Source organism: Prunus dulcis, unplaced genomic scaffold (genome assembly GCF_902201215.1).
Source record: "Prunus dulcis unplaced genomic scaffold, ALMONDv2, whole genome shotgun sequence".
NCBI lineage: Eukaryota > Viridiplantae > Streptophyta > Magnoliopsida > Rosales > Rosaceae > Prunus > Prunus dulcis.
Genome location: NW_023010301.1, coordinates 12,574 through 24,105, shown reverse-complemented (window position 1 = coordinate 24,105; position 11,532 = coordinate 12,574). Strand labels below are relative to the sequence as shown.

Sequence of the window (11,532 nt, the reverse complement as noted above, 5' to 3'; positions counted from 1 at the left end):
GATTGTAATTTAAATCTGGAACATATAACACATCAGAGATTCTTTTTTGTTCTCCAGACTTGGACAGAAAAAGAATATCTCCACATCCTTTGGCCACTAGCTTTCCACCATCACCAATCCTTACTTCTGAGTTGTTGGTATGCTTGAAATTGACAAAGGCACTTTTGTTGCCTGTCATGTGATTACTACATCCGCTATCAAGATACCATTTTTCTGCACACACGTTTCCTTCCCTGGCAGCTGCATATGCAAGTAGAACCACATTATCATTTTCCCTTTCAGAAGCTTTTTCATGCACAAAGCTTGATTCGGCTCCTCCATTTGTTTTGTTTTTGCATGTTGACTTGATGTGCCCATATTGCTTGCAATTGTAGCACTGAATATTAGAAAGAGAGGAACCTTGTTCTCTTCCTCTTCCTCTTGAATAACCACCATAATCTCCTCTTCCTCTTGGAAAACCATAATCTCCTCTTCCTCTTTGATAACCATAATCCCGTCTTCCTCTTGGATAACCATAATCTCGTGCAGAGCCTTCATCATTAGTTTCTTTCTGGTCATTTGCATAGCCACGTCCTTGATTATTTCTTCCTCGTCCACGAGTAAAGCCGCCTCCTCCTCTTCTAGAACTTCCTCTGAATGAGACTTGAGATTGAAAAGCTTGCTCAACAGGGCCAGAGTCAAACTGCTTCAGTCGTAACTCATGGGATTGAAGAGAACCCATTAAACTGTCAAGAGACAAAGTAGACAGATCTTTGGATTCTTCAATTGCCACCACAATATATTCAAACTTTCGGGACATACTTTGAAGAATATTTTCAGCAACTCTCTGATCTTCAATTTTTTCTCCATTAATTCTCAGTTGGTTGACTAGAGAAATGACACGATTGAAATAGTCTTCAACAGATTCTGACTCCTTCATACGTAACATATCAAACTCACCTCTTAGAGTTTGCAGTCTTGCCATCTTCACTTTTTCTTCTCCTTTATATGATGCAAAGAGAGTGTCCCACGCCTGTTTTGATGTAGTGCATGATGAGATTCTTTCAAAGATAGCTTCATCCACTGCTTGAAAGATAAAGAATAAAGCCTTTTTGTCCTTCTTACGTGTCTCCTTCAGCTCTGTGAGTTGTTGTTGAGTGAGGATTGCTTGATCATTTGGCTCCACAAAGCCATTTTCAACCACCTCCCACAAATCTTGAGCAGCATACAACACCTTCATTTGGATGCTCCATTGACTATAATTCTTCCCTGTAAACTTTGGAAGTTGGGGCTGTAACAAGTTGTTGTTTGAAGCCATATGATTCTGAGTTTCCAGCTCTGATACCACTTTGATGGAATAAAAGAATGATATTATTGGTGGTGGGTACGGTTATGTGGAGGTAATAATGGGTAAGAGAAGAAACTTGTTCTCTTGTGATAATCAAAAACAGAAAGTAGTGGGAAAAGTAGTGGGATACTATTTTGATATGATGATGTTCCTTCCTTGATTATTCAAATGAGGAGAAAAGGGTGGCTTTATATAATAGCCACTACCGACCTAACACATTAAATACACAACTAACACCAAACATAGTTAATTCAACTAACTTCTACCACACCATTAATTTAACACACAACTACCAACAAACTGCCAACTATTTCAAAGTTACCAGCCGACTATTAATGAAGTCTAAATTACTTTAACATTTCATACAAAGCCGATGTGTATAGCTTCGGAATGCTATTGATGGAAATGGCTGGTAGAAGGAAAAACCTGAATGTAGGTATAGCACAATCAAGCCAATTTAGCCAAATCTACTTTCCGACATGGGTTTCTGATCAATTGAAGGCAGGAAAGGACATAGAAATAGGAGATGATGCAACAGATGAGGAAAAGAAGATCATAAAGAAGATGATGATGGTGGCTTTATGGTGCATACAAATGAAGCCTATTGAACGCCCTTCAATGAATAAAGTAGTGGAGATGCTTGAAGGAGAAATTGAGAGCCTCCAAATGCCTCCAAGGCCTTTCTTATACCCACAACAAATTCCTGCAGATTATGTTGATCTGGACAATCGAAGTCCCTGTACATCAAGTGCTTCAGAATCTGAAGAGATTACTTTGATTGCCGATGCAAATGAAGTGAATCAATATTAGTTACGATGTGGATCTATGTAAGGGAAAGTTAGCAGCTCTACTCTGTATTTGATCATAGCACAAATATTTTTACATGTTGTAATTGATTTAAGCAAATAATTAGCCTCTCCCTTTGGTTATTGTTTGAGAAACTGCCTGCCCGAAATGCAATGACTTGAACTTTGATGACAATTAGGTTTACACAAATGAATTGCCCAAAAGAAACAATTCATTTGTGTATGGATATGTTATCGAGTGGGCTTATTATGCCTGAACGGTATTATGTTGGGTTTTTAAAAAGCTGTGCAGTGGCAAATAGCAATAATTAGAATCCAGGTATAGGGTAAGGTCCTTCTAGCAAAACGAACTGTGGAACATAAGGTGTTGAGAACAAATCAAAGGCAAATAGACTAAGAGGAAAGTTTGTATCAACCGCAACGGCGAAAGCGGGCAGCTCAGAAGTTTGTACATTTGACATTTATGACATTTATGTATCTTCCCCTGTCCTCTGTTTTCTTCTTAAACGTCGTCAAGTTTCAGTTTGCAGACAGAGCGAGTATATTTGTCTGTACCTATTTATAGTTGCTCAAGTTAAAGATGGCATCAATAATGGAAAGAGAACTTCGGCCCTTCTCTTCCAAGCTTGAAGCAAGGGTTCAAAATTAAACAAGAGCCCATTGTTACCGTGACTCCGTTGGGACATCTATGCGCTTATGAGGTAGTCCAAGTGTGGACGGGCGATAGCTTAAGAGCTAGAATGGTAGGTGTTGGCCGAGTTGCACTTGTAAAGGGTATTTTGGGTATTTCCGAAGGTTACGGGAGGAATCTGAGGAAACCCAAAATACGGAATATGTTCGTGATGTCGAGCCGCATGAAACGCAACTGACGGTTTGCCATTCGGAGTTCGTATGAAGAAGTTATGCCCAATTATGACTCCTCGTGCATAGGTGATGTTCCCTCCTGGCAGAAGGCTAAATGCATAAAATGCTATATAGGGGGTGACATGGTGTCATGCTCCCCACCACCCCTGGTGCTTACACCCTTGTGGCACTAAGCGAGCATCCTTATGACATTGGAGATAGTCATAAGGGCGGGCATAAGATTGTTGAAGGATAATCTGTGCCTCCGAGGGAAAGGAATTCCCGAGGACAGTACGAACACGCAAGGCCGTTCGTATTGCGCATCGTTGGAAAGAGTGAGGTCAACATATGGCATTCGCTATGCCATCGGCTAGCGAGACATATGACAATACTCGATGGACTTGGCTTGGGTTTGGCCTTGTCTAATATTGAAGGAAGATATTCGGATGCCGGTACGCATGGGTTGCGACCCCATGCAATGCATAGATGGTTATGTGGGACATTCGGAATACATATATTGCCAAGGCTTGGGCGACATGCAAGTATAACAGCTTGCGTGTATAGCTTGAGGATGTGGGCTATCGTGAACGCTAAAGGAATGACCGACAAAAGTGTGGGTAAACCGATGGTGTGTTAGATCGCTATGTCTTGACTTGGACATGAGCGAGACATGAGGAAAACATGCGACGTGGTCGATGCAGTTGACGTGTCTTATGCAACGCTTGATGTATGGGCGTCGAGGTTTCGTTGCCGGATGCGGAGTGATTGTATTGTCACACGGTAGTGTGACTCGTTGTCTAGTAAGAGACGACACTTGAAGGTAAACCTCTCGCGGAGTTGTGAGAGTCATGAAGATCATGAAGTGGGAGAAGGCTGCCTGGGATCCGAAGGTGGATCCTGGGCCGCACGGGCGTGCTTCGAGTGGCGAGAATTTTGTGTTTCGCTTCCGCCGCGCAGCGCCGCTCGCTCGTCCCGTGACACAGGGCAAAGCTACAGACTTGGACCAAAGTGAAACTCAAAACTCAAAAAGCAACGAAGAAAAATTGGGATTTCAAGCTAAAAGATTGAAAAGAGCAAGCTACATGACCGAACCCCAGACAGGAACGAAGAAAAAGCTTAAAAAACATTAGCCTAAGCTGCACAATCCACGCGGGCCGACCGTGGAAACCTTCCAAAGGGAAGTGCCAGTTTCACTAAATTCTAAGTTCTTAACATAGGAATATGTCAGACAAACTTGATTAACAAATAAATTAAAAGAAAAAGCTGCAACTAAACTAAAAGTGGTAGAGTGGTATAATCTTCTCTTCTGACATAGATAACACACATCACAGAAGTAGAAGACATTGCTGTTAAAACTAAAAGTTACACACATTCTATACACAACTCTGTTATTAGATAATTGATCCCATCCTCAACCCTAAAAAAAGCTCTTGATTTTTGAACATATATCCCAACCATCTTCAAATCCACTAGGATCGGCAAAGCCTATAGGTGTTCTAAACAACCACTCGTAAGGTGGATTCAACGAGTTTTATAACCAAAGCCAAAACAAGCATGAGACAGATGTTCTAAGCAACTACTCTGTTTCTTTCTAGTTTCTACTGAATAATGTTGCCTCCATCCATTTTCAAATCCTCTAGGTCTAGGATAAGCAAGCCTCCGTTAAAAAAAAAAATTCCAAGAGAAATTAAAGGCAAATGAGCTCTACTTGACCTCTATCAAACATCCTATCCTAAGACAACGCAAGATTAGATCTTGACTACTATGATGACGGGGACACGACCTAAATACACAATTTTGGAATTGAGACAAAGTCCAACCTTATATCCGCTAACTGGCAGAAGCTTTTCCGGGATCAAAAGACCTTTTTACCCTTCTTGCTTCAAATTTTCTTTAAAATTCCCTTAGACTTCTGCCGAAATTTCGGCAGAGTCTCCCCTGTATTTTGACCAATCCCAAATTTTTCCACCTGTTAAAACAATCAGTACATCCATCCCAACAGCTAGAATATCTCAAGTACCAGATCTCAACTCCATTTTTCTACTAATACTAGATATCAGAGCATACTCTAAAGGTTTCAAGGATTTTCTACAAAACTCTACCTTGGCGCGGAAGCTATGATTGGCCCGGTGGTGGATCCCGCGTACTTCTACGGCAGATGGTCTGAGCTACTTTGACCCTTCGAAAGTCTCCTTTGCAATCCTATCGGGCTCCTGGTGCCTTACTGGATCGATTTGGTGGAGAAACGAAGGACAATTTTGAGCTGGAAGTTCGGGTGGCTTCGGACGAACCTCCGTCGGAAAACATGGTTTTCCGGCCAGCTCAGGGCGGCCCCGGGGTTGAGGTCGGTCAGGCCTTGACGGCGACACGGAGGCGGACCCGATGGTACCCATGGCAGAGATCGGCTCGGCCTGTGGTAGCCGGGCCGTCGCCTGGAAGTCGAACGGGCGCACGGTCCAGTTTGCACGGAAGGAGAGAGAGGAAGAGAGAGAAAAGTGAAGGGGGAGAGGAGAGAGAGAGGGATAAAAATCTGACTTTTTGGCCAAATTACCGTTTTGCCCTTCGCGGTTTTTAGACCATATCTCCTTCGTTACAGCCCCGATTCGGGTCTACTCCGTGTCTACGAACTCGTTTCGCCGCGCTCTACGCAATGGAGCAAGCGGCATTCCCAAATTCTTTCTCGATCAAAAAGTCATTTTTTCCCCTATTAAAAAATGCGAGGGCAAAATAGTCTTTTTGCTAGAAGATATTTTCCTTACTTTTTAGATATTTTCTTTCTTTTTAGATATTTTGGTTTGGATTATTACAAATTATACAACAACACATTCCTCGTTCGTAACTCGTCACAATTTCAGAGACTTCAATTGAAAAGTGAGAGATTAAAAAAAGTTACCATTTGCACTAACGCATTGCCCCCATCTCAAACCCTAAATTACCTTTAAATATTTTATTGACATTTTATTCCACCAACCAAAAAAAAAAATAAATTACAAAAATACCATTTTACCTTTACATTTAACAAAAAAGATAATGAAATTAACGGTAGGACCATTTGTCATGACGAAAGTAAAGTTGAAGGACCACCGGAACGATTTTGGAAATTCAGGCACCAAAATGAGAATGAGGTAAAATTCAGGGACTATTAGACCTAAAATCCCTTAGAATATAATATTGCTTGATTGACATTCGCTTGACTTCATAGTCGTTTTATTGATTGTTGTCTTCACTACTACTACAGGGGTAATTATTGACCCTATTTATAGGCACTTCCACCTAATAGACTTTTCCCTATGAATTTTGCCAACTATTGCCGTGATCAGCTTGTGGTCTGTATAATCGTTTACCCAGGTAAGAGAATACTGGTGTTGATCTCACTGAAACATTATTCTTTAGATTTTAAAGCCACAATAAAAATTTATGCTCTTATGAGAACAAAACACTTGCATGGTTGAGATGGGTTTGAAGAGGAGTAATTATTATTATTAGGGTTGATTTCAGTTTGTTTAGAAATATTTTTAATATTTTTAATGTTTTATTAATATTTTAAGCAATTTAAGTTTTAAAAGGTAAGTCATATATGCCACATTAACAACTAAAGAAAATTCTAACACCGAAACCGGATTGCAAAACACTGAAGAGTACGTAATCATTAAAATTAAGAGTGTGTGGGCAAACATGTCTTAAGAGTAAGAGTTTAAGGTACTAAATTGAAATTAACTCATATTATTATTATTAGGGAGATTCACTATTATACCCAATATGGGGGCCCAAATTATAAAAATACCCTATATAAAATGGACTTTAGAAACACACCCAAAGCCCATTGACAACATAACAAAAAAGCTTTTAACTTCTTATAAATTACAAAACTGCCATCAATTTCTTAAAACAAGCCCAACCCCAAAATCTCTTAAAAATACCCAAAGCACTCAATAGGGCATCAAAGTAATTTAATAATCAATATTAAATTCAATAAGGCTAGCTATCATTTTTTGGGTTTTTTTTGGGTTTTTTTATAGGAATTCAATTGTGTAGGGTTTATTTATAATATTAGTGCTAGAAATGGGTATATCACTAAATATCTCAAATATTTATCTCTCACTGTTGACGGTGGACAATTGAATAAGAATGCATGGCCTACGAATTCTAAGGAAGGCGAAGAACAATTGCTATAAATGAACTCCCTCGGCAAGCAATAATCAGAATATCTTGCTCCAATTGCATGAGATCTGTAGTTGCTCTCTCTTAAATAAAGAGCTTGGCTGACGACGATGGTATCTCTAGCATAGTCTAGTTGTCGCCAGTGCATGAAAGATCAAAGCCACGGAAGCCACAATAGATTGGCTGCCTACCTTTAAGTCGAAATGGAAATCGAATGGCTGGGCCTTCCGGGCCACGTCTTGTCTCTCTGCAATCTTGAAGGACTCCTCCACCATTGACTACATCTACCAGCCGTACAATTATCATGAGTTGCATGAGCAAGCACCATAAGAAAATCATGGTGAGAACCAAAGCCACAGCAGCACCAAAAGAAATTCGGGATGTTTGAGTCCGTCAATAGCGGGTGGATCATGCTTGTTCACTAGGTGGATGGCTTCCCCGGTTGACCGTGTAACATCCCGACTCCAAATTTAATTCCCTATTTAATTTATTTAAGTGAAATTACGAATTTATCCTTGGGGTAGGGGTATTTTAGTCATTTTCTCATTCGGAAAGAGTTTGGGATAGTGACTGGTATTTTTGGGTTGGTCGTACTGAGACGAGTCTGTAGACATGCAGTAGGCTTGAATCGGAGTTGTAACGAAGTTTTGACGACCAAAATAAGTTCAGTGGCAAACTTGTAATTATTTCAAAAAGAGTTTGGGTAAAAATCTGATTTCTGTTTCTTTCTCTCTCACCCTCTCTCTCCATCCTCGTCGCGAACAGCCCCCTGCCCTTCGTTTTCTCACAGCCGCCACCCTCCAAGACTACCGTCGACACCACCGTCAACGACCGACCTCGAGACTGATCCCGTTCGAACCACCGCTTCTCCCTCGTCCTTTCCCGACCAGTCTCAGACATCACTGTCCACTGTGCTCGTCGGAATCAGTCGAAAATGGGCCAGTTTTGTTAGAATTTCTCACCGCTCGATCTTTCTCCTCCGGAAACCAATTCCGATGGGTGAGGTATGGTTTCTCATCTATTTTTCAAACTCTAGCTGTCTGTTGCATAGGATTGGATCGATTTTGCGTCTAGGAAACTGATTTTGGAATCTAGGTTTTGGCCGAATTTCAAAGTAAAATTCATGCAGGTTGTCGTCCGAACTGGACCTCCTCGTCGTTGAATAAAGTGATCCTTGCCTCGAGTAGTAGCTAGGGTAGGAAGGGTGTGCGACGGTGTGGAGTTTTTCCGTTGCTGAAAATTTCTCTACACACTCACGCGTTGCCGGGGCTTGAGCAAGGGTGGTGAAGCCACATTTTTTCCTGTTATAATCCTCAGGTTGTCACGAGTGCGTAGGTGTGCTTGGATTTCAATTAGGACGTCGTTTGACTATCGAACAGATTTCGCATATTGTGCTTTATCCAGGTTTGATAGGTTCTGACCGTTGGATCGTTTCCAAATTAAAATATATTAATCTAGGCACTCCTAGAATCGTGTAGGATTTCGCTGATCATGAATCGGAACCCCAGATGTTCCGATTCAATAATTTGAATTTTATGGGTTACGATAACCATCCAATTATGAGCGATCAGACCGTCCCTTTCAGATCACACCTGCAAGACGCATTTCCTAAACTTTAGTCGGACCTTAGGATATCTTGTCCTACGTACATGCACTGGGAACTTGGGGATTTAAGTATTTATTTTGTGATTTCCGTTTCGAAGTGATGTTATATTAATTAAAGGTTCGTATCTCGAAATAGGTGCTCTGATCGATCGTACACAGTAGGCGGGACCCTCTCAGGGTCCGGCAGCTTGGGACTATTTGTGAGTGGACTTTGTTTTCAATCAAACGCATGGTTTTATTGATGAAAGATTTATGCATATGTTTTAAATGGTATATGGGATATAATATATATTCGGTTGTTGAATTTGATGTTATTATAAGCTTTGGCAATATATTTTGGATTTTGACATATTTGAGTATCGTGAGTATGTTTATATGGATTTTGGGAAATTCTATCTATATTGTCTATGTGTGAGGTACTTAGGTTGTTGAGGTGAGATTGTGAAAGAATTTGAGTATGAGGGGTTGTTGAGAGAAGATGTATGATTACACTATGTAAGTACATCCCCTAATTACTAGGCTTCCCACACGTGGCGTTGGTAGTTCCGGCTTGTAGGAAAAACATGTGATTATTAGTCTCACACGTGGCATTGGAAGTTCCGGCGTGTGAGACACATCCCATACGTAGCGTTGGAATTTCTGGCGTATGGGAAGATTATGTATATTGCTTGGAATCATCACACGTGGCTTTGGAAGTTTTGGTGTGTGATGATGTAGTCTGCGCGAGAAGGACTTAGTATTGGAGCTACACGTGGCGTTGGAATTTCTGGCGTGTGAGCTATGGAGTTTCGTCCCTCGGTTGGATTGCTCATCCCTAGACGTAGGATAATACCTGGAAATCCTGCGGGCTAGCCAAACAATCCCCCAGTTGGATTGTTTTCCCTGTACCTTGGTAGTGTGATGAGTATATTGTATATTTATATTTATATATTTATATCTACATATAGGTGTGAGTGTAAAGCAATTAGAGTATATGCAGTGGGTTGGTAAGAGCAGTATAATTTTGGGAAATAAGTTTATGGATTGAGTGATTTGTGGTTTTAACGGGTTTTGGAGATTGACGTTTTTGGATCATTAAATATGAATTATAAATCTGCATGTCTTGAGCATTATTTTTACACAGTAGGGTTATTATGTTGTTTTAAATGCAAACTTTGTTTTTGTCCACTCACATGTTTTCTATTTTGCGCCTCCCAGACAGTAGTCACTCAAGGAGAGCTACAAGCTGTGTTCGGGGCTCGAACTGTGAACTTCAGTAGTTAGGCTTTGAGTAATTTTCTTTCTACTCAACTGGTTGTTGTAAACTAAATCTGTTAGATGCTTTGTAACTGCCCATGTTAGGTTTTACTTGTAAGGCTGGGGGCTATTTTAGTATGTACTATTGTATGTTGAAACCATGCTACTGGTTGGAATTATATTGTGTATTATACATGTTGAATTTTGTTGGGTTTGTTCAATTTACAAGGGAGATTCTGCCAAAATTTTGGTAGAATGTCTCAGTTTTTAGTAAGTGGGCCAGCATCGGGGTGATGTCGGTAACAAAACGAAATTCGTCCCGATTTTCGAGAAATTTCAAGACGGGTCCTGTCATACTGGGGCCCTGACTCGAGTCAGGATCAGCAATTGGGTTAAACAAACCCTAGGCGGATGGATAACACAAATTTATGCCGTTACAAGTACAAAACACTTGCAGGATTGAGAGGATTTGGAAAGGAGTATATTATTTTATTTTTTAATCTTATTATCCTTCCTAGTAATTCCTTTTTTGTGAACCATGCAGCATTATACCTAACAACCAAAGCTTTATTTGGTATTCCATTTGTAACTGCATTACTAATATATAAATGGCGAAGGAGGCACTTGTCAATGTATGAATATAGAAGACTTTCCACGGAGTAATAATAATAATTTCATGTTAGTAAGGTATACTTACTTAGACATCAAAACGATGGCAAAAGGATAAATTGGGTGAAGGAGGCTATAGCTCCGAATACAAGGCAAAGCTCCGCAGTGGTCGCGTGGTAGCCATCAAGATGTTAGGTAAGTCCAAAACTAATGGGCAAGACTTTATCAATGAAGTTGGCCCCATTGGGAGGTTCACCATTGTAATGTGGTTCGACTAACTGGCTTATGTGTTGATGGTTCCAAACGCGCTCATGTATATGGTTTATTGCAGTGAGTGTCTATTTTTTGAAGTCGATGTAGTTCTCTTTGATTTTGAACATGAGTATTTTGTATGGTTTTATCTATTAAATATGAATAAGAATATTATCGTTTCATTTCAATGGGTTTATTTTGTATAATTTTTTTTTTTTCACCTTCTACACGTTGAGCCCCAGAATGAAAATTCTTGGATCCGCCATTGGCTGTTGCACAACGCACTTTTTAAAATTTTTTAATAAATAAATCCTGACCAAAATTGCATATCCATTAAAAAATTCCTGGATCCGCCAGTGAATGTGGGTACAGATCGTTCAAGCCAATTTAGTCAAATCTACTTTCCAACATGTGTTTCTGATCAGTTGAAAAAAGGAAAGGACATAGAAATAGGAGATGATGAAACAAATGAGGAAAAGAATATCGTAAAGCAGATGATGATGGTGGCATTATGGTGTGTACAAATGAGGCCCAGTGAACACCCTCCTGCAAATGAATAAAGTACTGGAGATGCACGAAGGAGACATTGAGAACCTTCAAATGCCTCGAAGGCCTTCCTTATATCCACAACAAACTCCTGCAAATGAAGTTGGTGGGGACAATCCAAGACCCTGTGCATCAAGTGGTTTAGAA

At 40.3% G+C, this 11,532-nt stretch overlaps 2 protein-coding genes across 2 annotated transcripts; one reads left to right on the top strand and one right to left on the bottom strand.

The window, feature by feature from the left end:
* Positions 1 to 59: 59 nt before the first annotated feature.
* LOC117613404 lies at positions 60 to 1,297 on the bottom strand (the record flags this gene model as incomplete). Its single annotated transcript, XM_034342012.1, has 1 exon — positions 60 to 1,297. A coding segment is annotated over exon 1 (1,238 nt), but the record flags the coding sequence as incomplete, so codon positions are not given.
* Positions 1,298 to 1,732: 435 nt separating this feature from the next.
* On the top strand, positions 1,733 to 2,137 carry LOC117613403 (PR5-like receptor kinase). The gene has a single exon (XM_034342011.1). It carries the CDS (start codon positions 1,733 to 1,735, stop codon positions 2,135 to 2,137), a length of 405 nt encoding a protein of 134 aa, XP_034197902.1.
* Positions 2,138 to 11,532: the final 9,395 nt, after the last annotated feature.

Bases quoted from the DNA above. Each gene is read 5' to 3' on its own strand.
- LOC117613403 (XM_034342011.1), top strand. From the start codon at position 1,733: ATGGCTGGTAGAAGGAAAAACCTGAATGTAGGTATAGCACAATCAAGC.